This window comes from Leptidea sinapis, chromosome 9, assembly GCF_905404315.1.
Source record: "Leptidea sinapis chromosome 9, ilLepSina1.1, whole genome shotgun sequence".
In the NCBI taxonomy this organism is placed as follows: domain Eukaryota; kingdom Metazoa; phylum Arthropoda; class Insecta; order Lepidoptera; family Pieridae; genus Leptidea; species Leptidea sinapis.
Window position 1 is genome coordinate 842110 of NC_066273.1, and position 27291 is coordinate 869400.

At 35.4% G+C, this 27291-nt stretch overlaps 1 protein-coding gene across 3 annotated transcripts in view; it reads right to left on the reverse strand.

Moving 5' to 3' along the window:
- LOC126965840 (uncharacterized) overlaps nt 1-25559 on the reverse strand; it is a 29986-nt gene extending 4427 nt beyond the window's left edge. Inside the window, exons 1-14 of one of the 3 annotated variants that reach the window (XM_050809603.1) lie at nt 25436-25559; nt 25126-25287; nt 24202-24546; nt 23108-23240; nt 22007-22251; nt 20403-20810; nt 19134-19324; nt 18313-19032; nt 16828-16922; nt 13828-14080; nt 9711-9807; nt 8870-9631; nt 6543-6694; nt 2643-2854 (exon numbers count right to left, since the gene is read on the reverse strand). In XM_050809603.1, coding sequence (XP_050665560.1) covers nt 2643-2854; nt 6543-6694; nt 8870-9631; nt 9711-9807; nt 13828-14080; nt 16828-16922; nt 18313-19032; nt 19134-19324; nt 20403-20810; nt 22007-22251; nt 23108-23240; nt 24202-24517 — 3584 coding nt within the window. In that variant the 5' untranslated portion in view covers nt 24518-24546; nt 25126-25287; nt 25436-25559. The other 2 variants (XM_050809602.1, XM_050809601.1) reach the window with 2 other exon arrangements.
- Between the last annotated feature and the right edge of the window lie 1732 nt (nt 25560-27291).

Genomic DNA, 27291 nt, shown 5'->3' on the forward strand with positions numbered 1-27291 from the left:
CGGCAGTGCCATAACCTGGTAACGGCAAAGGTATATTTTTCTTTCTCTGTAGGGATCTTTCCTCAAAATTTCATAAATATCAACTGTTTTTCATTTACTAATACCATGTGCTAATGCATCCTTGAGAAATGTTTTTCTAGATATAATTCTAAATGACCTATCCCTCATACTTTCAGAACTTCTTGTATTTAAAAAATGATCCCAAATTCGTTCTCTGCACCCTTGAGAACCTCGGATACGATATCCATATTGTTGAAATCATAATTTTGCATAACGGCCATCTTGGATTTCAAAAATGATCCCAAATTCGTTATCTACACCCTTGAGAACCTCGGATACAATATCCATATTGTTGAAGTCATAATTTTGCACGGCGGCCATGTTGGATTTCAAAAATAATCACAAAATCCTTCTCTACACCCTCGAGAACCTCGGATTCGATATCAATTTTGTTGAAATCATAATTTTGCATGGCGGCCATCTTGGATTTCAAAAATTATCCCAAATTCGATCTCTGCACCCTAGAAAACCTCGGATATAGCTGTGAACGCGCCTCTATCGTTTCGCTTTTTTGTTTCATCGAGTTTAATAAAACAACGATTCTAAAGAACTTCTTTCCTTACACTTAAAAAATTGTTGCAACAATAATAATAAATACGTGATGTTTTTATTAAATTACATATAATCTAGTATTTCTTACAATTTACTGATTTGGCTGTCTGTGTGCGTGTCGGCGAATGTAAGTACGTAATGCTCACGTGTTAAGTCAAGTCAAGTGAAAATATCTTTATTCATTGAAATCGTATTTGAACATTTTGAACCGTCAATTTAAGGTTTCTTATAATAATAAGAGCTACATAATGTAGTTTGTAAAAATAATACATATACTTATACTCTAGAAAATTATAATACATATTTTGTTTTATTAAATGATTTATCAACTTTATGGAGCCTGGTAGTGGTAACAGCAAGCTTATCTTTATTCCTAGTATTAAACTTATGACTATCGCTATTTTTCTTAAGCAAGTTAATATTCCTGTGCACATACATCAGATTTTCATAAATATATTGACAAGTGACGGTCATAATACTTATCTCTTTAAATTTTTCACGGAGTGATTCTTTGGGACCCATATTGTAAATTGCACGAACAGCCCTCTTCTGCAGCACAAAGATGGTGTTAATATCTGCAGAACTTCCCCACAGCAGTATACCATAAGACATAATGCTGTGAAAGTAGCTGAAATGGACTCTTCTAGCTGTGGCTACATTTGTATAGAGACGGATCTTTTTGACTGCGTATGCTGCAGAACTGAGCTTCTTCGATATGTTTTTTTTTATGGAATAGGAGGACAAACGAGCGTACGGGTCACCTGTTGTTAAGTGATCACCGCCGCCCACAATCTCTTGCAACACCAGAGGAATCACAGGAGCGTTGCCGGCCTTTAAGGAAGGTGTAGGCTTACGATAATGTAGCAATATGAGGGCTCCATTGAAGCTTATTATCGAGGGTTATACCTAGAAATACAGTGGTGTCCACGAGAGCTAATTCGTCGTTTTTAATTATAATATTAGCTTTTACTTGTTTCACATTTGGTAGGATAAATCTAATACACTTTGTTTTATTCTCATTAAGTAGAAGATTATTAATATAAAACCACTTTACTACCTTCGAGATTGCATTGTTTACATCGTCGAAAACGTTTTGTTGTCGCTATGTTTCGTGTGCAAACAACACGTCCCTCACAAAATGGGGTAGATCATTTATGTATACTAAGAATGAAAACGGTCCAAGTATTGAGCCTTGTGGCACACCTAAAGTAACTGCTGATCCTGGGGAACGCTTTCCATTCACGTACACTCTTTGGACTTTTATCACTCAAATAAGAAGAGAGAAAATCTAAAGCAACACCCCTAATACCATAGTGGTGTAGTTTCCTGATCAATGTGTCATGGTGTACACAGTCAAATGCCCTGGACAAATCACAGAGAACGCCCAGAGCGTCGTGCGATTCTTCCCAGGCATCAAAAATGTGTGATATCAACTCGACACCAGCGTCAATAGTTGAATTACCCCTAGAAAAACCGAACTGTTTACAATGCAATAAATTATGCGAATTAAAGTGCCTTTACAATTGATTTAAAATTATTTTTTCGAAAATTTTACTAAATGTTGGTAATACAGAGACAGGTCTAAAATTACCAGGGTCAGAACATCTACCTGATTTGAAAAGTGGAGTTATTTTACTGTGTTTCATTAAATCAGGGAACACACCACAGTCTATACATTCATTCAAAATTAATGCAAGTTCGGGTGCAATTATATCAATAATTGGTTTTATAACGGTAATAGAAATGTCCCAGAGGTCTGTTGATTTCTTAACATTAATAAGTTTAAAAGCTCTAATGATATCATCACTATTAATATAGTTATATTTTTACTTCTATATTGACAGGAACTATGAATGAAACCATCTGCATCGTTCTGAGCTTTATTATTCTATGGTTTTTATTATAATCTCTGATATTTAGCTTAACAGCGCCGTAGCTAGTGAAATTACTGGGCAAATGAGACTTAACGTCTTATGTCTCAAGGTGACGAGCTCGAGCGGCTCTATTGGCCGCCGGCCGGGTCGACTCACCTGGCCACGTAGTACTTCAGCCGGCAGGCGTGCAGCGCGTCCTGCAGCCGCAGCAGGTTGGCGGACAGCTCGTGCGAGCGGCGCGCCGAGTCGCTGGGCGCGGCGCCGGGCAGCAGCCCCTCGTACAGCCGGTCCTGGTCGTGCACGAACCGCTGGGAGCGCCGCCCGCGCCGCGGGTTCAGGCAGATGCTGCACGTGTACTTCTCCGGTACCTGAATCGTTCGAAAAAAAATTAGTTATTTTTCGGAAATCCATAACTACCCCAATGTGATTTTTATTGAGTGTAAGTTCCGCAAATTTTGTCTTTCATCAATTTGACACGTGTTTTTGCGTGTGTGTCCACAGTTCGGCTAACACACATTATTTTTAACCGACTTCAAAAAAGGAGGGGGTTCTCAATTCGTCAGTGTGATTTTTTTATTTTTTCTATGTTTGTTACCTCAAAACTTTCGACTGGGTGAACCGAACTTGATAATTCTTTTTTTATTTGAAAGCTGGTGCTTGTGTGGCGAAAGAGAACTAGATTCCAAAAATGACAATCATCGTAACTAGAATTAGATTATTTAATTTTATTGTATAAAAATACGCAATTATTTTTATACTTTTAAGTGCATATTATATCTATTGTTTTGGAATAGTGTTTTTGAAGTCGGTTGTTTTTTTGTTAAAATTCTTTTTAGTTATTTTATATATATATATATATATATATATATATATATATATATATATTATATATTATTATTTTTATATATTATATTTTAGTTATTTTATCATATGTTTATACTAAGTACACAAAACAAAAATGTAAATATTTTATTTCATATTTATATCCATTTAAACATAACTCAATCAGGCATCAGACTTAAACAGAAAATTCTGACATTCATTACACTCATACAACATAATTATAATATTTATTATTTATGACAGAGTCGCGGTATACGCATAGAATGCATACTGCAACCAAATAATCTGAAATTCTGCGGGTAGGTAAAAAATTTTTTAGTGATATGATCTAACTAAGTACTTGAATGTCATTCGATTTTTACCATTGCAAGTATAAGCTCACGCATCTCTCAACAGTAATTTCTTATTAATAATCTTGTTTATTAATTTCTAAAGTATTGTACATACATACATACATAAAAGCACGCGTCTTTCCCGTAGGAGTAGGCAGAGACCACTTCTTTCCACTTGCTACGATCCTTACATACTTGTTTCATATATGCTCTCCGGTTTACGGTACTCTTGACCTGGCCTTTTTTCAGGACGTCCCTGATTTGATCTTGAAACGTCCGCCTAGGTCTACCCCTTCCAACACTTTCATTCATTCTCTCGACATGTCCAAACCAAGTAAAGTATTCTATAGTGTGATTAATGTAGAATAACATATTATCAGTGTTGGTTTAAGTGCTTTATGTTTTATATTCTCCTTCTATGTGTGATGTATTATAAATAGTGAAGAAGTGTTGGTGTTTTTTTAATTAGCTAAACACAGTCTCGTGCCAGAGTTCTGCAAGTCAACATCTCCTGAGGATGCCTCCTGTAGGGGCGAAACACGTGTCGAACTGATTAAAAATAAAACTTAGCAGAATTCACACTCAATAAAAAACACCGGATTTGGATATGAAAGGTTCGTGTTAAGCCTTATAAAGAACAACGTCGAGCGAATGACAAAGTGTTCTTTTCTTCTAAGATAACCCGGTTACATAATCTCTAGACCTGACGTTGATGACGTCACATCATCGCTTTGCTGCAGTGTGCAAAACAAAAATCACTATAGTCGGAAATGTTATTCGAGATCAAAAATTTAAACAATGGTGTTGCCAACTAAAAATAATACCCTTTTCCATTGTGCGTGTTGAAATATACTAAAATATCATTTTAAAATTATAAGTAAGTATAGTATGTGCTAGCACGCACTGCTAATTTGATTCGCGCGATTTTTACCGCAAAATTCTGTGACATATGAAATTGTATGAAGCTGCACGCACTTGCGGAAAAAAATTCGCGCGAATATTTTACCGCAAACAATCCGGAGTTGCGGTGCGGATTTTTTTCCGCGCGAAATGCTGTGAACTATGGAGTTGTATGTAGCCGACCGCATTGCGGTAAGAAAAAACACAAAGCGCGGGGCGTGACTGTTTAGACTTAGTTGCTCAACGCATTTGAAAGAAAGATGTCGTGCTCTTCGTCTTCGGCGTCAATATCGATAGAGCCACAAAATGATTTTGATGTTGAAGAATTAATAACTGTAATTTATATGAGACCTCCCTTGTGGGACAAATTTAATGCGAAATAATGGTAATGTATAACTATACGTAGTAAATTATCGAAAGTATTTTATGTCATATTAAAATACCTAAAAAATATCTTTGGTGCTCTCGCGAGGCTTTATATTTAACAGAAAAATCCTTTGATCGGTCTTTTTATGAAAATAAGGGACGAGACGAGCAGGACGTTCAGATGGTTAGATTATTATATTATATAGATTTAAAGGCCGGCAACGCTCCTGTGATTCCTCTGGTGTTGCAAGAGATTGTGGGCGGCGGTGATCACTTAACACCAGGTGACGGGTACGCTCGTTTGTCCTCCTATTCCATAAAAAAATGGTAATTAATAAATGATACGCCCTTCCCATTACAATGCAGTGCCGCTCAAGATGCTTGAAAATCCAAAATTTCTGAGCGACACTACAATTGCGCTCGTCACCTTGAGACATAAGATGTTAAGTCTCATTTGCCCAGTAATTTCACTAGCTACGGCGCTCTTCAGACCGAAACACAGTAATGTTTACTTCACTTATTACTGCTTCACGGCAGAAATAGGCGCCGTTTCCATTTTCATACGCCTTTAACGGCGTAATAAAAGGTAAATCTTTTGTTCTATTATCCATACGTGCGTCGCGGCTGTGAATTGAGTACAGACTGAATAAAATCGCGCGGAATTTTTACCGCAGTGCGTGCTAGGTGAGATTCAGTAGGCGGATTTTTATCCACAAGAAAACTCCGGGCGGATTTTTTATTCGCAGTGCGTGCTAGGCCTAAATGCATAAAAATAAATATTGCACAAAGTTTTCTGTTTGTAAAATGTAAATTTATTGTACAAACTTTGCTTTGGCACTGGCTCGTCTACACCAGAAAATCGTGTTTTATTGATATTTTCCTTCTTTCTATTTGACTTCTGATATTGCAGAACTTGTAGAATCATTATCATACAGCAAAATAACAATCGCATTTCAAAAATCTGCTGTTTTAATATAGGTTGTTGCCGATATACTGCATAACCTCAATTTTACAAAACCTCCTATAACTCAGCTTTCAGATTGCCAAAAATCCTCAAATTTTCATTGATGCTATTTTAATTTATAAGCTATTTAGTGACACTTATTATTTCATCCTTTTACATCTTGGCCCAATAATGTATGAAAGGGTATCCGTCTCCTTTAAAACTACACTGTTAAAGTAATGATCCACGTCTTAAAAGAAAGATGCATCATTTATGCGTCTAGATAGACTGTGACAGCTGTGAAAACGTCGAAAAAAATTGAGGTTGACTTTTAACCTCTATTTTGAGCAGTGAACGCGCACCAACACAAAGTGACATATAAGTCGCGAGTGTAAGACCTAGCTTGTCACGCACACTAAGCCTAGCCTGTTCTTATCGGTTGTCTATCAGCAATAGGCTCCATCTGGATGTATAAAATTATATAAGCTTTATATAGCAGAAAGTACGCCATGTTTAACAACTGTATTGAATATAATTACAAATATACAATAGTGAGATCTACCCTCAGAAAGGATGTTGACCCACCGAACACTCCACCATGTACCTCGTCAGCGCAACCACGACCACTCTGACAAGAGTGTCCTACTAAGAAGAATACAATAGTGTGTGTACCTCGGCCTCCCTCTGTATGTTGTGACAGAGCGCGTGTTGCCAGCACAGACACAGCTCGCACTGCACCATGAGGCCGTCCTCCTCGCGGAACCCGCAGTGGCAATTGATGATCTCTTCGCGTTTCATGCGCTCTATCTTCACCTTTTCTCCGGCTGCAAACAAATTTACAAGGATGGTAAAACTACTTTATCTAGACCCATGCTTTAAATCCTCTATTAATGATTCTAAATCAGTCAGCTTATTGCCAACATTAAAACACTGAATGTCCTAATAACCATTACGTCATCCAAAGTAGTGTTGTAATGAAATTCAGTACAACATTATTTCATCCCTTTTCATAATAACACTCTTTTGGATGATATTATGGTTTTGACTTTTTTAATGTAAGCAGTAAGCTAACTGTTTCAGAATCTTTTATAGAGGATTCATATTATGGGTGTAGATAAAGTCTTGTATGCTGTTAATAATTAGGTATTAAACACTCATGTGATACTATTATCACATGAGTGATAAACCCACATTCGTGCTTTCATACCCCTTATTACACAACACTTGCATAAATAACTAGTGTTATGTTGCTTAGTATTAAAACTATAATTCGTCCTCAGACCAATTATTACACTGGACGGAACTACAGCTTGCTTTGAGTTGTTGCCACTCTTATACTATGTGTGTTATCTTTGTTCATTTCCCGAAACCACTGCATGAGTAAGAAGGATAGCTCATATGAGTTGGCAACGTCGCACTGTACGTGTAAATTGTGTCAGCATGGGTGATACCGAGTCGGTCTAATCGGACAAAACATTGCGATTTGGCGCGAAAATAAAGTAAAATATTCATACACTTCATTAGTTTTTATTTTTTAAAATCTATTCTTCATTAATTGTTTAAAATCTATTGAAAAAGTGATAATATGTCATATGTAAATAAAAAGTAGGTATAAAAGACCCAGAAATATCATTTCAAACTTAAGTAAATAATAACTAAATATTCATTATACTTAATGATTTTGTAATAGATATTCGATAAAAATTTATGATTAAGAGCGTTTTCGCACTACGTCCGATCAGGGTCCGATCCGTACCCGTGAAAATACAGGTGTAGAAATCTCAGACTGAATTCGGATATTGCTTTACGCACTAGTCCGATCTCAAGCACTTTAGGGGCAACTTTTTACCTTCATCGTTGATCATTAATCCTTACAATCAGCGTCAACTTCTGGCACAAAATTTAAACAAAGTATACCGCCAGGAGAAATGATTGCAGTCAAGCAGGTAGATAAAAGTCAGTTCTTAATCGAACAATATTTATTATTGTTAACAAAGTAGTTATGAAGGTATCAACAACTACACTACACAACTACACATCCCTGGTAATTCGGATTCGTATCGGACGCAGTGCGCGAACGTTCATACAAATAATACTATGGCTACTTCCGTCCGTCAATAATCATCTCCGGTACGGAGACGAAAATAAATCAGATGACGAAAGCCGGATCTGTGCGTAAAATACCATAGAATTAGTTTTACGACTACTCCCGACCGTGTTTTTACGGTTACGGATCGGACCCTAATCGGAAGCGCATAAGCGCTGTAACATGTTCTACTTATGATAGTAAAACTACAATTACTACTAGTAGAAATGGCATACGCACAAAATAAACAATTTGAAGCTTTCACTTCGTCCAGTGTATTAATTGGTCTGAGACTTCGTCCAACCATATATTTTAACTTTGACAGCTCGACTACTAATCAACTGATAGTAGTCAAGCTGTACGATGTCGATTCTATTTCTTATTGATCGACAGTCAAAAAATTGTCACAATTTATGAAGATGTTTTTAATAACTGTTATTGTTGCTCAACTTGTTGTATATATATATGGTTATATTAAACATACTGGTTTGAAAATGGCATACGTCGTATAGTTAACTTTAAAGGGTGTATATTCCATAAGAAATATCTAGTTAGAATATTTAATATTAATAGCTTTTGTGATTGGTTATCAAATACATATACAGTTAAGTTTATGAATTTTGAATAAAATTATAATAACTTGTTACATTGCTTTGTCAAGGAGAAAATGTTATCAATAAGGTTTGTTACATATTCTATATCCTTAATAAATATCGATCAATTATTGTTATCGGGGCAGAGAAGCGAGTCGCTTCACTATTGAAAAGAAAAAACAGCGTCTATGAAGCACTCGAACGGTTGGCTAGCGCTCGGACGGAACGCTAGATGTCGCGGGTTCGAGTCCCGCATCGTTCATAAATTTTGGTTAAAAATTAAATCTAAATATGACAGTTATAGTTAAAAAAATACTTACTCTCAGTATACATATACATTTCACTGTCCTTATGCTCTTCATTTGATTCGGAAGAGCCAAACTGATGCGGAACAATCTTTTTATTAGTTCTAAAATCTGGTGTTTCCGAGCCCAGGTAACTGGATCTGCTCTCGAAATCCGAGTTGGCCGCAGCCCATTCGTCATCCTCGCTCACGGCTGCTTTACTAAATAACCTGTTCCTATCATTTTTAAAAGATTGTAATGTTTTTGTAACTGTGTGTGTCGATATTGCTGTCTCAAAGTCAATTTCACTCATGTCATTTGCTGAAGTTTCGTCATTAGTTAGTTCGTTTTCCATGTTTTTCTCTACCCTGGATTTCACTTTTCTCACTGGCAACAATACTTTGGGACCTTTAACCGGTCTAGGTACCAAAGCTTGGCGGAGTTTAGGGGAGTCTCCAATCTTATGTATATTATTTTCTTGTTGAATTATATTTCGTTTTAGCTCTTTATTTATATCTTTAAAATTGAACTTCTCTTCGCTTCTTTTTTGTTTCGGCAGTTTCACTTTAATGACTCGTTCACCCTTTTTCTTTTTCCTATCTTTAAGTGTGGCTTTGGATCTTGCGTAGGCCAAGTCCACCACTTTGGGAGCTTTACCCAACATTACCTTCAACTCTCTATGGTAATGTTTTATATGCATTTTCAGTAGTGCACTACTTCTGAAGTTCTTAAAGCAACCCTCAGTGGGACAACACAATAAATTATCTTTGACTTGTACTTTCAGGGACCCGACATATACTGAAATTAACCAAAAGATTTAAAAAAAGTAACTTTTAATGACCTAAATTATTTTAAAATCAATTATATAAACAAATACCATATCCGTCTTCAAGTGTAGTAGTAGCAGTATTATCCATCGTACCTGAACCATACATGTTAGTGTTACTTGGTTCATCTCCAGGTTGTGTACAAAACTGAAATTAATAAGCTGTACTTTAATAACTACCCCCACACTCTCATTCACAAAACATCCAACACATTAAATACAATCTAAATCATATTATGTCCTGCACTGTTTCATATATTTTTTTACCAATTATCACCAAACCTAATTTAGTTTACCTATTAAGAACCTTATACATGGACCTTCATTCCTTTCTGTATCTGTGGAAGTGTGTGTGCGTTAGGTGCCTCCGGGCCAGAATAATAATAATAATAATAATAATGAAGTGATTGAGACATTGTGAAAGACTCGGAGACTAAGATGAGTAGGTCACATTGAAGGAAGGTATGACACCACAGCTATGAAAGCTGGAATAAAAAAAAATCTGGGCTCACCAGGCACTCTTCGGGAAGTCTTCGCGCAGCGTTAAGAAGTTGGGTGACTTCATGGAGGAGCTTGGCAGTTTGGAGAATCTCTACCCTCGCACGCAAAATAGGCGCATATGACGTCGAGTTGCGGAAACCGCCAATTGGAAGAAAAATAACCCAAGTTATACCCAATATTGGTAAAATTGTGTTGAGAAAGATCTGAAGATGCTTGGGAAGTTGTCATCTTAGGCAGATATCTATAAAGCATACTTAGACTTTGCTGAGATTATACTTACGTAAAACTTTGCTAAGTGTAAGCTAAGCATAATCTTTAATTTCGTTTTTTTATTATTATTGAAATTATGATGAACCTAAGCTAAGACAGCCCAATGCAAAAGTCAAGTTCGCGTTTTATCACAGTTGGCTGAGTTTTTCGTAAGTAAAGTCTGAGAATTACGGTCTATAGATTTCAGCCTTACAGAAAGAAGCTGATATTTGTTAAGCAAGGTTCAGAAAGGATTGTAGCGTAGACAGAAGAAATGAAGTAAGTAATATATAAAAACAGCATAAAAATTATATTATGGTGGCGACTTATTTAGTTATTTTCATAGTCGTAGTATTCATCAACGGGCACAATGCCGAATGGCTTGGATTACGTACCACAGACTACGCAGGGCGATCTGTGCATAATTATTGCATTGGCGTATGGTCTGTCCCAATTGGTTGAGTCGTCAACGGGGCTCCCAGATGTGGATAGCCACATGCCGTCCTTATTAGATCTTCTGCTGACTACACATCCCGATGGTTACCAGGTCTTTGTCGACGCCCTCCTCGGAACGTCCGACCATTGCCTGGTCAGGTGTGTAGTGCCTATCCCACGCAGACCACCAGCGACTCGCCGCGTTTGGCACTACAAGTCAGCAGATTGGGATAGGATGCGTTCCTTTTATTGCATCCTACCCTTGGGGCAGGGTTTGTTTCTCTTCGGATGATCCTAGTGCCTGCGCCGTTGCAGTAGCCGATGTGATACTACAGGGCATGGATATTTTTATACCAAGCTCTCTAGTACCGATTGGTGGCAGATCACAGCCCTGGTTCGATGCGTCAGTTAAAGCAGCATCTGACTGCAAAAAACAGGCGTGTCGAACTTGGGTTGCGGCGCTGGGCACAAAGCATCCGAACTGCATATTTCTTAAGAGAAAATACAACCGTGCCTCCAGATTATTTAAGCGGCAAATCGCCCGTGCAAAGTCATAACCGGCGAGCAGCTTTCCAGTTACCTGCTGAAAGCTGCTCTTGGTAACTTCAGCCAGCCGTCCATGCCGCCGTTGCACATGAATGACACCCTAGCCCATACGGCAAAAGAGAAAGCCGATCTCCTGCGCGCTCTTTTCGCCTCCAACTCGACTCTTGACGACAGCGGAAAAACACCGCCAACCAACCCGCGGTGTCAGAGCTCTATGCCTGAAGTACAGTTCAGACAGAAAACTGTTAGGCGAGCTCCGTATTCGTTGGATGTCAGGAAGTGGGGCGGGCCGGATGGCATTTCTCCAATCGTGCTTAGAACGTGTGCCCCTGAGTTGACGCCGGTGCTAACGCGTTTATTCCGGCACTCTTATTCCAAAGGCGTAGTCCCTGACTCATGGAAGTCAGCCCTTGTCCATCCGATCCAAAAAAAAGGAGACAGTTCGGATCCGGCAAACTACAGGCCTATTGCTATTACCTCCCTGCTCTCCAAAATCATGGAGAGCCTAATTAGCCGTCAGCTCTTAGTATACCTAGAGGGTCACCAGTTGAACAACGTCTGACAATACGGCTTTCGCCATGGTCGGTCGACAGGTGATTTTCTGGTACACCTAATACATTGATGGGCTGCGACTATTGAAAGCAAGGGGGAAGGCCTGGCAGTTGGTCTGGATATAGCGAAGGCCTTTGATCGTGTATGGCACAAGGCGCTCCTCTCAAAACTTTCATCATTTGGGCTTCCCGAGAGCTTGAGCAAGTGGACCTCCAGCTTCCTCACTAGGGGCAGCATACAGGTCGTTGTCGACGGACATTGCTCGAACCTGAAGCCCGTGAATGCTGGAGTGCCCCAAGGCTTGTGCTATCTCCTACGCTGTTTCTTCTGCATATCAATCATATGTTGGACACCTCCAACATTAATGCAGACGACAGCACTGGTGATGCCGTATACACGGGCCATGCAGGTCTCTCTCGGGAAATCGTCGACCAGTGCCGGGAGAAACTTGTGTCTTCTATCGAGTCCTCTCTTGAGAAGGTCGCGGAATGGGGTGAATTGAACCTTGTCCAATTTAACCCCCAGAAGACTCAAGTTTGCGCGTTTACCACTAAAAAAAACCATTTGTCGTATCACCGCTCTTCGACAACACTTCCCTCAAAGCCTCGACTAGTATTGGAATGCTGGGTCTCGAAATCTCGAGATATCGCCAATTTCGTGGCCATCTGGAGGGCAAAGCCAAATTGGCTTTAAAGAAACTGGGCGTCATTAATAGAGCACGGCAATACTTCAAGCCGGCCCACATTCTAGCGTTGTACAAAGCGCAGGTCCGGCCACACATGGAGTATTGCTGTCATCTCTGGTCTGGCACACCCCAGTATCAGCTCGATCCATTTGACCGCGTGCAACGCAGAGCAGCTCGAATTGTCGGGGACCCTGTGCTCTGTGAACGGCTGGATCACTTGGCGTTGCGTAGAGACGTCGCTTCATTATGTGTCTTCTACCGCATTTATCACGGGAAGTGTTCCGAAGAGCTGTTTAACCTGATTCCTGCCGCCGAATTCTACCTTCGCACGACACGCCACAAGTTAGGATATCATCCCCACCATCTGGATGTGTGGCGGTCCTCCACAGTGCGGTTTTCAAGGAGCTTTCTTCCGTACTACAAAGCTGTGGAATGAGCTTCCTTGTGCGGTGTTTCCGGGACGATACGACATGGGTACCTTCAAGAAAAGCGCGTACACCTTCCTTAAAGGTCGGCAACGCTGCTGTGATTCCTCTGGTGTTGCAAGAGACTGTGGGCGGCGGTGATCACTTAACAACAGGTGACCCGTACGCTCGTTTGTCCTCCTATTCCATAAAAAAAATAGTATTGTGTCCTATGGTATATTGTTATGGGGAAGTACAGCCGATATTAATACCATATTTGTGCTGCAGAAAAGATATTCGCGCTATTTATAACCTAGGCCCTGAATAATAATTGAGAGCACAATTTAAAGAAATCAACATCTTAACTGTTGCTTCCCAATAATATATATTCTTGATAATGCTATGTACATAGGCATATAAGTGTATTTGCTAGAAACTGTCATAACCAAAATGATACCACAGGAACAGACAAACTTATAATGCCTACTATGCTGCAAAGTCGAGTTAGTGGGCCTTTTGTGGGGCTTTAATGTTTATGCTTTTACATCAAAATCCTAGAAAATGTTCAAAATAAATAGTAATGGTTACTATAACATAAATGACTTTCTTATTGATACCACAGATTGGGAATGGAATGACCAAGTTTTATTGTACCTACTTACATTGTTACCAAATTTTTATTTAAGATAAATAAAAAAGAAAGCCCGCTGAGTTTCAACGCCCGTTTTTGACTTTCAATAAGTAATATCATATTCTATTTTTAAGAAAAATATTTGAATTTGAGACATAGACTCACAGCTTTCGGTTTCCTAATATTGAGTTTCTGTTTAGATCTACCATCACGTACAAGCGATAGTTTCCTCTTCCTGTATGGCATAGAAGGCTTCTCATTCCCCTGGGAGTATGTAACCCAGCCCAGGCGCCGCGATAGTTTTTGGTGAACACTGAAGTCTAATAACGCGGGTTCGTAAGGTTTCAGTGCGTCATCCATGTTTGACTCTAGATACAAACGCATCTCATGCTTCGTATGAATCTTTTTATTATCTGGTCTGTAATAAAAAAAATTGTGAGAATATTTTGAAAATTTATTGAAGAATGCGTTACATTGCGGAAATCCATGATTATTATCCAAATGTTTTGAGTTGTCTTTTGTGTCAATTCCGCCAATATTTGTCTTTAAACAATTCGACACGTGTTTCGCCTCTACACGAGGCATCCTCAGGAGATGTTTAATTGCCAAAGTCTGGCACGAGACATTAGTCTCGTGCCTTTATAAAACATTTGGAGAGTAAAAAACATTTAGTCAATTCTTAGTTTATACACTTTTAAATCAGTAGTTATTCAACAAAGACAATTCTGTAGTACAATTTTTGTTTTTGATAATACTGCGATTAACAAAAGATATATTCTTTGATGAACGCGAGCACGGAACAGAAAAAACAAGTGGAAGTGGCATGTGGGCGTCACCCTGTCGCCACTATTGTGTACAACCTACTCGAGGCGCAAGTGAGACCAGTCGTTTGATGTCAAGTGAAGCATAATTATCTTTTAAAAAAATACAAATATGCCTTATTGTGGCATTTTTGACTGTAGAAATCATAGACGCAATAAAAATATGTCCCACAAAGGGATTCCCTATCATTGGTAATCATAATTTTCCGATTTAAATTCAATTAAATTTTTTTGTGTTGTGAAAAATACCTATACAATTAAAAATGAACCATAATATTACGACGTATGATTCATTTTGCTTTACGTTTAATCGATGTAACTTATGTTAGAATAATAAATGTAAACAATAAAAATATCTTGCTACTCAACAAGTGCATGCATGTACATATCGATATAATTTAATCGAAATAAATATTATCTTAATAAATTATTTGCTCTTTTCCCAACATCATGCAATAAGGGTGTAAGTAAGCTAATTGGGTACAAGAGAGACTACAATGAATTCAAATTAATAGTTTTAATTGTCTCTTAGGTACAGCTAATTATTATTAAACAAATATGTTTAAGATTCCAGTTGAACTAAATATGCGATATTTTTTAAATATAGACAAACAATTTTTTTAATTAAATTTTAACATTTGGCATATATTGATGTTCCACCGATAAGGTTGAGTCGAGGTGGAGTAGAAGAAAAACCTCATCACATTTTTTTGTAATGAAAATAAGGGACGAGACGAGCAGGACATTCAGCTGATTGTAATCGATATACCCTGTCCATTACAATGCAGTGCCGCTTAGGATTGTTGAAATACCCAAAAATTCTAAGTGGCACGTCAAATGCGCTCGTCACCTTGAGACATTGACATAAGATGTCAAGTCTCATTTGCCCAGTAATATCACTAGCTACGGCGCCTTTCAGAACTAAACACAGTAATGTTTACACATTACTGCTTCACGGCAGAAATAGGCGCCGTTGTGGTACCCATAATCTAGCCGGCATCCGGTGCTAAGGAGCCTCCCACAAGTAAATACGTAACGTCATGGAGTAGAGGAAATACGACATAGAATTGTAAAACTTAGATCGAAAACCATGAATTCTGAGAATGTTTGCAATCATTGGAGTATATGGACATCATATTATAAAATATCATAAGACTAACAAGATTATTAATACTTCATCAGTACTTATAGCTTCTCTTTTTATTAATCATTCGTTACTGCTTGTTTTGGAAATAGTACGGTTTATAAAATCTCATGTCTTGCTGGCCCCTTGGGTTTATACAGAAGAACGATGAATACTTATAAAAAAAACTATGTTTTATGCGTGTATTGCTTCCCAGGTAAATATAATATTGATTATGTAACTTTCCAAGACTTTTCGTGTATACTGTCTTGATTTTATTTGTATTGAGCTAAATATTGTCCATTCTTTTAAATAAAACGATATGCCTAAGAAAAAATATTGGCCTTTTATTATTCTAGCTTACGACGTACTGTATTGGTAATATACTTTATCAACCCTGATTAGATCATTTCTAGTTTTCACTAACCTATCGATATGTTTGTTCATTTTTGTACAACACTAGGTATTTTGACAGAAGTCAAATCTATGGTTATAGAGTTCCTATTACTTCAAGTTTTTATACGTTATTTTTCTCAATTTAAGAAAAAGTTCTGAGGTTGTCACAATCAGTTTAAGAATGTGAGATGAGCGTAATTGTATTAAGTTCGAATTTGATGTAAATAAATTTGTAGTTATGTCTTTTCGTGATTGTGAATTTAGGCGTATCATAAAGCCGGAATTAAGTGTGTGTATTACATATTTAATAGATAAGAGTTTGGCGACATTGGTTTCCATAGTAAAATGACATGATGCCACTTCTACTAGTTTTTTCTGTTCTGTGAACGCGAGTGTGACACATTTAAATAAAACACGTTTTAAAGGATTAAAATGCGAGTAATCGTAACTGTCCTCGCGTTCGATTTTTGCGTATATAACTTACATTTTCATAATTTTTTAATTAACTCGACGTTTCGAGACCTGAAAAAGATCACGTTTTCAGGAGAACTTACTTTTGACAAAAATTTAACTTTTACGTAAAAATGTAATGTAAAAACACAGTGACAATTAAACGCGTTTTAATCGCTTAAAAGTGTTTTATTTAAAGATAAGATATGTCGAAATAAATATATTATTTGCTACAGATGCTCATGTGTGTTGATGACCTTGAATTATACACACGGAGGAAAATAATTTTACGGAACTTGAGCTACAGAATTAAGTTTAATGAATCAGAATAACGCTTAAAATTTAAAATAAAGTTATAAACATTTAAGATCTTACGCGACTAAAACCACATCCCATTTTCCAGCTGACTGACCCAAACTTCTGCGAACCAAAAGTTTCTTCCATCCAACTGGTAACCTTTTGTCCTCAACCTAAAAAAAAACAATAATAGTATGATACACTAAACAGCATTTCACCCAATATTTAGATCGATTTCTTAATGGATGTGTGTGACACCACAGACCTGGAAGAAACTCCTGAATAATAGTTCCATAGCTAAATAATATATAATAGTACAAGTACGGAAGTCTTACTCCGCTAAAATCAATTAAAGAAATAGGGACTCTTGCGGTCATACAATAAGGTGTAATTCAGATCGCACAGTGGTTTGGCAAATAAGCCTGCATTTTTATTCACCTAGAAGTTGCCTCTCTTTCTATCACGTGACTCTTACCTATCTAGTATTAGGTCATCTTGTAAAAATAGCTGTTTTTTCTAAAAAAGGCATGTAATCGTAATTTTAAATCAATATTTTCGTTTTCAAACCTAAAGATAGTAATGTATGCGTAGGAAAGACCACGACATAGTCAAACCTACTTATTATATAGAAAATAAATATCTATCTAATCTTATCTAAATAATAGCTATCATGGATGGTAATTTAATTATCATAATAACCACTTAAAATTAGATTGTAAAGGAGCTTAAAAAATTTAAATTTGGCTCGCAATGATCTTTAATATGCTTTGCTTAATTTATGTTTCTCCATTTTCAAAATATCGGTCAGATCTGTGAAGTAGGTTGTGGTCAACAAAGAAAATAAAAAAATCCCTACTTGCTGGCCTACTCTGTAAAGGCCGCCGCACGTCGATACCTATACGGGAAGTGAGACAGGCCTGCTATAATATGTGCATAATTATGATACAGTAAACAAGTATATAAATAAGAAGAAGATGAAATGTAGGTGTAATAAACAAAAAAATCGGCACACTAAACTTTTCTGTACAAAAACTGTATGGAAATCTTAAGCAAAAGATGTTTTATATGCATTCAATTAATTAAAAACAATTGTCCTTGTATTAAAAAGTACTGGAAAGTCAAATAAAAATATTAAAATTTGAAAATTTCAAAGTTATTTAAAAATATTCTATTCAATTCAGGTGTTTGTTAGCAGTTTGTGTATTATGCAATTAATTATTTGAATTAATCAAAAGGCTCTTCTTTTGCAAAGGTGTTTATTTATTACTAGCTGACCTGGAAAACGTTGTTTTGCCATTTAAATTATATATGTAAACCTTCCTTGAGTTTCAACGAATCTATTACAAAAGATTATTCATTGAGATCGGTCGAATAGTTTAGGAGTTATTAGGGAACATACAAACATACATTCTCTTTTATATATATAGACGGAACAGGCGGAAGAACTAGGAAGCGGTGCGCCGCCCTACTGAAAGAGATAAGAGCAATTGTAAGAACGACGTTGACTTCTAAAAGGTTCTCCTATTATTCCTTGCAACAAATTATTACAAATATAATAATTACCTCAACACTACGGCGCGGTAACGTAGGCACTTTATCGTCGTGTTTGTTGTCTGCAGAATCCCGCACCTTACCAACTGGTTCTCCATCTACCCACTTACAGCACCACTCTCCAGGCAACAGGAAACTCTCTGCCATTTCCTTGGTGCCACCACTTTGCGCAATTGATTCAGTTTTCAATAACATCTGCTGTCGCATCTCTTCCATCTGTCGCTTCACCTCCATCAATTCGCTCTGAACCCTCTCGAATTCTCGCTTAACATTTTTCTCTCGCATCAACCTCATATTCTTACTCTTCTTCAACTTCAACGATTCCTTCTTTAGCTTCGGTTTCCCTAAATCCACTTTCACTACCTCTATGTTACTTGATTGCATCTCAATTAGTTGTTCAGGACTTATTTCGTTTGCCTGTTTCTTGTATGTTTCTACATTTATTGCTACATGGTCAAATGGTGTTTCTACTTTCTCAAGTGTTATTTCTACTTTTTCCAGGTCTACTTCTGATTGTTCTAGACTTTCTACCTTAATATTGTCAGTCAAAGTATCTACATCAAAAGATTCTACTTTTACAAATTCCTGTTTTATTTTAATATTGTCTGAATCTGTTGTATTCAAACTACTCTCCAGTCTCATGATTGCTTCTCTTATTTTAACAATTTCTTCTTCATGTTTAATCTCATCAGGCTTCTCAAACCTTTTCAAGCATTCTTCCTCTTTTGTAACCTAGGTTTTAAAATTATTTAATAATGTTACTAGTTCTAATGTTTTCTAACAAGGTACAGTCTATAAATACGCTAGCTATTCTAAATTACAAAGATACTTACGGGGTCTGTTGAACTGTTCAAATCTGAAGAATCTGAAAGATATGATGTATGCATTTTGTCATCATCACCACTTGCGATGTCCAAATCACGTAGATTGATTTTGTCACAGTCCTCAATCATTGCTGTTTCTGATGTATTATTAATATCTGTACTGTTTGTTGTTGTTTGTTGGTTGTCATGTATCTTAGCAACTGTAATTATTTATGATTATCAAACAAGGGGTTAAAACATGTGAAGCAAAGATGAAAAGGTGGTTGTTAAATCAATAAACAGTTTTTCAATGATCAATGAAGCATGCTAGCAAATTGAAGGTTAAATGCCCTGCAACAAAAAAAAAACAGCATTTATTGCTTGGAGATTAGAATCTACATTCGATTTGATTACAGTGGAATATTGTTGGTATTATTTATTGTCCATTTCGTTTGTTTGACACACTCACTCGTCACAAACAAAATCAAGCAGTGTGGTTAATGTTGTGATAGAAAACATTGACTTGACATTATATTGAAGCAATTGTTACAATATATTAAATTAAATTTAGATAGTAAGAACCATTAATGCATTATCAGATTATTGAAAACCTGTTTAATGATGATTCAACAGCTTTAAGCAAAAAATATTATTTGCCATTTAATAAAACTGAGATAACAGCTGCTGTTTCTGTGGTGTTTTTATTTCGGGTTGGGCATATGATTAGAGAGAAGGAGAAGTGGAACACAAAGGTCACGGAATATAATGGCATAAGAAAGGGGAAGACCCCGCCAACTATGGGACGATGACCTTGCCAAATTTGCAGGAGTGACCTGGAGCCGGGTTGCCAAGTACAGAAAGGAGTGGAAAAGGTTGGAGGAGGCCTATGCCTATTGGCAAACAGTTGTTTGTTTTTAGTTGAATAAAAGACACTTTATTATTATTAATAAAAATGAATAAAATATATCAATATTTCAACTATCATCAGATAGATATATCCGAAAGATCAAATAAATACCAGTTGCTAAAGATAATTTGCTCTATAGGACACACTTAATGCACCAGCTCCCTCTAATACCAAAAGAATAATGTGTTTTTACAAAGGTACATTTTCGCGACAAACAATGTCCCTCTAGGTATTCAGTTTATAAAATATGAGAGTTCACTTAAACATTTATAGAGTTTATGTGTGTAGCATAAAAAATTGTGCATTGCCACATGGCACATTGTATTTAATTTATATTTAAAAATATAATTATTAGTGGCAACATTTTTGCTTTGGATCATAAATTAGCTTACCTGTTTTCTTATTGATCTCCATTTCTGACTCAATCTTCTTCTTAGTTTGTTTTTTAATTACTTTAGGCTTCGTTTCAGCATTCCCTTTTTCTTTTTCGAAATTTGATACAATTTTCCTTTTCTTTTGGCCTATATTAAAAATTTCTTTGATATTCAATTTCCTTTTCATTTCGCGACGTTCGCTTTTCGAGCTTAAATAATCACGTGTTGGATCAAACAGATGTGTGTGATAGGGTACATTTAACCCCTGTGTTCCCATGGGACCTGTGCCAGCTGGTATTGGTGACAAAGCAGACACACTTGTGGATGTAGATGTATCAACTGAGAGGGAGGGATCTTTCAGCTTATACAACCTTGATGATGCACACTTCCAATGAAAACCATCATCAAACACTATTTCAAATTCACCTGAAAAGTATTATATGAAAATTAATTCATCATTATTTTCCACTACTCTTTGAAGTTGAAAGTCTTCTTATTAATTTTAGATAAGTTTAGTTAAATTACTTATATATTCTATTTGTCATTGTTTGGTAATCAAATAATATAATATTAGGTGATATAATATTTTACAAAATCATGACTACTTAGTTAGTGGTTGAAATTTTTTTTCTTGCTTTAATTTTGTTACTAAGTTATTCTGGTTGAATTATTAACTAATATGTAAAGAAATCCTCAATATTATATTGCTTTACATAGTTAATATTATAATCAGATAATAAGTAAAATAATCTGTAAAACAATGAAGCTGTAAATATTGATTTAAAAGAGTGGCTCTTTAGTTTTTTGCCAGTCTTCCCAAAAAAGCCCAACCAAAAGTGGTGGTGAATGTTTACAACATACATAATCTACATTTATCATGATTGTTGTTTTTGTATCTTAATCAATAAATGTTTGTTATACTAGCGGACCCAGAAAACGTTGTTTTGCCATATAAATTATTTTTTGACTTTTCTTTTTTTTATCGTTACTTGGACATTGCAACATTACTTAATTTTTCTCAAATAAAAGAATTTTTCTAAAATAAACGTAGCCTAAGTTACTCTTTATTACATCAGCTACCTGCCAATAAAAGTCCCGTCAAAATCGGTCCAACCATTTCTGAGATTAGCCGGAACAAACAGACAGACAGACATAAAAATTATAAAAATGTTATTTTGGTGTATGTACCGTATACATATTCATGTACATGCAGTGAAAAACGGTTATTTCAATATTACAAACAGACACTCCAATTTTATTTATATATATAGATTTGTTTTATTACTCAATAAATTGTCTCCTACTTTACAGAGATAAAAAAACAATTGTAGTTAAGTTAAAAGTTAGAATAATATAACTACAGATTATTTTAAATGATCTTAATGAATGAATTATTATTTGAAGACAAAATTTTCACATTAACATTATTTTATGCATGACTTGGCATAAAAAGCTTTAAATGTTTTTAAGAGTATTAATTTATTTAATTGAAATGTAAATGAATAAGAGAGAGTAATCAAAGAAACTATAAGCTTACATTGGATACTTATTGTTTTTACTACACATAAAAATCCATTAAGTTCATAAATTACTTTTTACTATCAAATCAAAAGTATTTTTACCATTTTCCAACTCCTTATTTATTGTGGCCATAAATCGTCTATTATCACGCCATCTAGCAAGGCAACGCTCACCAGGCATAAAGGTCACCTTATTATTTTCTTCTACATTACTTTCATCTTTTTGAATAGTATTCTCATCATGTGAACCTTTAGTAGAAGCCATTTCTGGTAAGTTCGAACAATTTTCAGGTTTAGGAATATATGGCCTGAGTCTTGAACTGCTTACATTTATCCACTCATCATGCCTGAAAATATTATGTAATAATTTTATTCAAATTTTTATTTTCGTAATTTTCATAACCTTAGAGATTTTTATTCATTGACATTTCTATTCTATCACTTTTTTGACATTTTGACTTATTTCTAAATTTAAATATTTTTTTTAAATTAGCCTTTTTCCTCTACCAGGCAAAGGCTACCTGCCTTTAGATCATCAAATAATCAAAATTTAAACAAAGTACCCAACCTAATGGAAAGTAAGTTAATATGATAATTTATTTATTAATTTCGTGACATCTGGCTATTATAAATAATAGCCAGATGTACTAAAGTACAAACCTAGGTAGGTATGCACTATAATAGATATATAGGTGACTATGTGATTTATTTATTACATTATATAATATATATTGTATTATAATGCTAATGTGTCTATGAGTGTATGTGCATATGTCTAAAGTCGCTATCAACCCCTCAATTACAGTATACTTAAAATGATTTCCTTTTTGAAAGAGCTTTTTGTAGTATGGACAAATATATCTGTTGGTTAATAAACATCATGATTATGATGTCACACCAGATATGATGTGGTGATGATTAATTAATGTTGGGAGATGTTGCAATATGATAGCTGTGAATTCTACAAAAACACTGAGAACATAATGTGCATAATTGAATTTTTTTAAACTTAATACTCCTATACTTGCATGTTTGCAACCTATTTATATGTTTGTTCCTTGTAGCTGTCAACTGACCAAATCACTGGGTCAATTTCAATACTATTCAAATAAATTTTCTCAAGTGTAAGTAACTCACATGACAGTCTCCATATTTTAAAGGGATCCAATAAAATGTATATTATATAATTTGTACAAAGCTTACTTGTTAAAAGTATTTTCATAGTGGACCAGCACTTCCATTTCATCATAATCTACTTCAGCAATCTCTCCAGGGTACCAAATGTCTGCAAAATCCCTGGCTTCAACCTTAGACCCAACAGTAAGAGCAATAGTACCTAGAATAAAACAACATTACTAGAACTACTTTTTTTTTATTAGGGAAGTGACAACCAGGACATTCAGCTGATAGTAATTGATACACCCTGCCCATTATAATGCAATGCCACTCAGGATTCTTGAAAAACCCAGAAATTCTGAGTGTTACTACAATTGTGCAAGTCACCTTGAGACATAAGATGTTAAGTTTCATTTGTTGTTGTAGATGTTAAGTAATTTCACTAGCCATGGTGCCCTTCAGACTGATACCAAATAATGTTTACAAATCATTGCTTCATGGCAGAAATAGGCACCATTGTGTTACCCATAAATAGCCGGTTTTTGTTCTAGCTTGTTACTAAGGTAATAGGTCAATATTGATTTTAATGAAGAATTATATCAAGTTGTATGAGTCGCTGCATGTGAATATGGGCAGTAAGGATGTGCCTTGAAAATGTCAGTGAAGTTGACAACGGATATTGAGGAAGAGCTGAACCAAATGATCTAGTTACAGAATGTCTTAACATAATAATATATTATTATATCCGATGTCTAACATTGCACATATTTTGTATGATATTTCGACCAGGAAGCTTAGGACACCCTTGTAGTTGCCAATGATCTCAGCCTTCCAAGGTATTGCATTTGCACCCTGTATTTAACCACCTACTTATGTCTCAAAGTGACAGCAGAATTGCGCTGCTAATGTTAAATCTCATTAGCTCAGTAATTACAATAGCTAGAGAGCAAGAATATGCAAGCATTATTATGGTACTATGGTATATACTGGTATTATGGTATATACTGGTATAATAAACCATGTGTAAAACTATAAATTAACAATGACAAGGGTCTCCTAAGCTGGTGGTTAATAACCTGATGGTAATAGTCAAGGGTCTTCTAAGCTTGTTATCAAAGATGTATATTACAGCAATATTTCAACTATTTAAAGTTGTATGTAATACAAAAGTGATTACTCACATTTTTCAATCTCTTTCCCAGGTATGTTATCTTTTATATCAGCATCAGTAGGACCTGTCTCTGGTTCTGTCAGCATCATACTAACAACACCATTCATATTTTCAGTTTGTTCATTTGTAAGGCTCAAAACACTGAGCTCAGCTTCTACATTGTCTTTATCTGGTTTTAAATTATGATGCTGCTCATCTATAAACTTTTGAATCTTATCTATGTTTTCTGGTTCTGAATCTTTGCTGCTAGAGGATGTATTCTTATCTTCATTTTTGTCACGTTCAAAAATATCATGAGGACTACTACTATCCACAATATCAGCCATTTTCCAAGAAAATATTGATGGTACTGCACCTGCAAAAATTATATGGCTTTAAATATGCGTATAATAAATATAATAATATTTACATGCAAAAATATTACAGAACTATAAATTTGCTATAAAAATACACTACAGATTTATATATAAAAGGTTCCACGCTCAGAAAGGACATAGCAACATAAATATAATCTAAAAATAAATTAAATGAGAAACAAAAACAGTGAAGATAGCAAATAATACATGTGAAAATTATGTTTTGCTTTGCAAATAACATGCACTAACGAAAACAGCCTAACTACAATACAATCTGATAACTACAGCATTCTTCAGAAACTTAAGTACCTGGTATCAGAATATATTTTGAATCTTGATATATTTTAAAGTCTTTTTTACAAAAATGTCTCGAACATACAAAACCAGGGAACTCTACATTGGCAAGGGTGTGTGTGACTTCAATCCAAGTGTTGCGTAATATGGGGTCTTTTGGAAATTTGTGGTATGTAACGCCAAAATCCTCAGCTCGTAATGATGAAGAGTTACAGTTTTCTATACAGCAGTTTCTAGTCATTTCTCGTAAATCAATCGTAGCTAGAGTATTAGCACACACTTACCAAAGATAGGATCATTCAACAAAACATATTAGAATTTAAAATTCCAAAACGCCGTCTAACAGTCTTAAGAACACTTTTTCAACTCATTACTGAGTAGCACAGAACACTTTGACTCTAATGAGTTGCTGAGGAGTGAAGACTGAAGACTGAAGAACTTAGGAGCTAAAAAAGTATGATGAATTATTTGAGTGCAAACATAGAACAAAAGCGTTAGTTCGTATCAAAGAATAATATGTCAATAATGACATTCAATGTCTTACAGTTAAAGTAAATAATAAACCAAAAAATAAAGAAAAATATGGTTACGCACTTAAAATCGTGAATATTATGTAAATAATTAAATATAATTTCAATTTGTATAATCTAAATTAGCACAATATTTATTTGTTTTGTGAGTTTTTTTTTCACTCAGTACCCTTAACCCTTGTCCGTTTTCTTTAGTTTTTGGCTCGCACGTTCCGTGAATCTGCCGATTTTTCTTGAGTTATTTATTTCAGTAAGTATGTAATTTTAAAACAATAATCGCGTTGAAAATTCGTGAAACATGGGAGTTTGTATTTGATAAAAGTACTTTAGTCAAGGAAGGGAAATGAAAGGCTGACTTCCATGAGTCCGGGACTACGCCTATTCAAATATATATATATATATTTAGATACTAAGTTTAATAGTAAGACATTACGTACAAGTTTTAATTTAACCTTTTGTGTTATGTTATTTTTTACTGTTGACTGTAGTCAGTCAGCTTTATAGGGTTATGTACATCTTTTAACTAGATTTATTTCCCACCTTGGAATAAATAAATACACATACCAAAAAACTTCCAATGAGAATTAAATAATGAAAGAAAACTTGAAGCTGGCGGATGTATGGAATGTGCGAGCCAAAATCTCCAAAGAGGAATGGAAATTAAAAACTCTATTGTCGTAAGAAAACGAGAATATTTAAAAGTGATATAATTTCTTATTCTTGTAACATAAATAGACGGTTCTGTGAATAGGGAAATCGTATGATGCGTATTCTCGTAACAAACAGCTGTAAAATTTTGACGTTAAGTTGAGCTTACAACTTAAAAGCATTATATATAACAGAGCATAGATAACCGATATAATAGTGGTAGAAAATAGAAATGTTTTAGATTTAGGTACAACAATATTCGAATGACATTCATCGAGGTTGTCGTGCAAATGTAATGTTAACACGCGGCCTCCAATTTAGTTTTCATTCTAGAGAAACGATAAGAGAATATGAAAGTAGAGCAAAACGAGGATAGGATCGGAACATAACTTCAACGATTTTGAAATTACGAGAATAACACCACTGACTATCCAAGCTTCAAGTACCATGTTTAAAGTATAGTGTTGAATCTAATCTGATCCTGGTAGTATTCAACGATTTTAAAAAATCCAGAATTAGACAGTTTTAACTAAATTCCCAGCAACTATTGCGATCACAGGTGATACATATGTTGGCCTACATAACTATGCTAGAATCGGTTAAAATGCATTGGCATAAAAAGGCATTTATTTTCTCGAAATGGATTCCTTTAGAATAATTTGTGGTGTCATTTCTAATATTCTAGATACTACTACGCTTCGAAAACAAATGGCGCTCTGAGAGAGAAGAAGCGACGCAAGAAACTCTCGAAGCAATTTTTTTTGCGTTCTTTTTAATTACATATTATAGCAATAGCAATTCATAATCTAGTCCCAGATTGTTGGATCACTTAGATATTCAGCTGTGGAGTAGTAAGATTTACGACACAGCCATTATTTAATGAAACATTTAAATTTATTTATAGACTAGCTGACCCGGCAAACTTTCTTTTGCCATATAAGGTATTTTTAATGATCGACCGTTTTTTCACCGACTTCCTTTTTAAAACAGACTACCACGAAAAAGTCTTTTCATCTTTCGGGTTAATATTAATACACACAAAAATGTGGCTATCTATTGGTAACAGTCAAAGTCAAATAAACTTTATTCAAATAGACTTAAACTAAGCGGTTTTGAATCGTCACTATAAATATTTCTTTTATATTACTGAATACTGAAAAGTAATAAATAATTAAATGTAGGTATAAAAATAAATTATCGTATATTGGAGGATTTCTTCATTAAAATGGTGGTCGTGATTACTGTCTCAATTAGTTATTGTACCAAACAAAT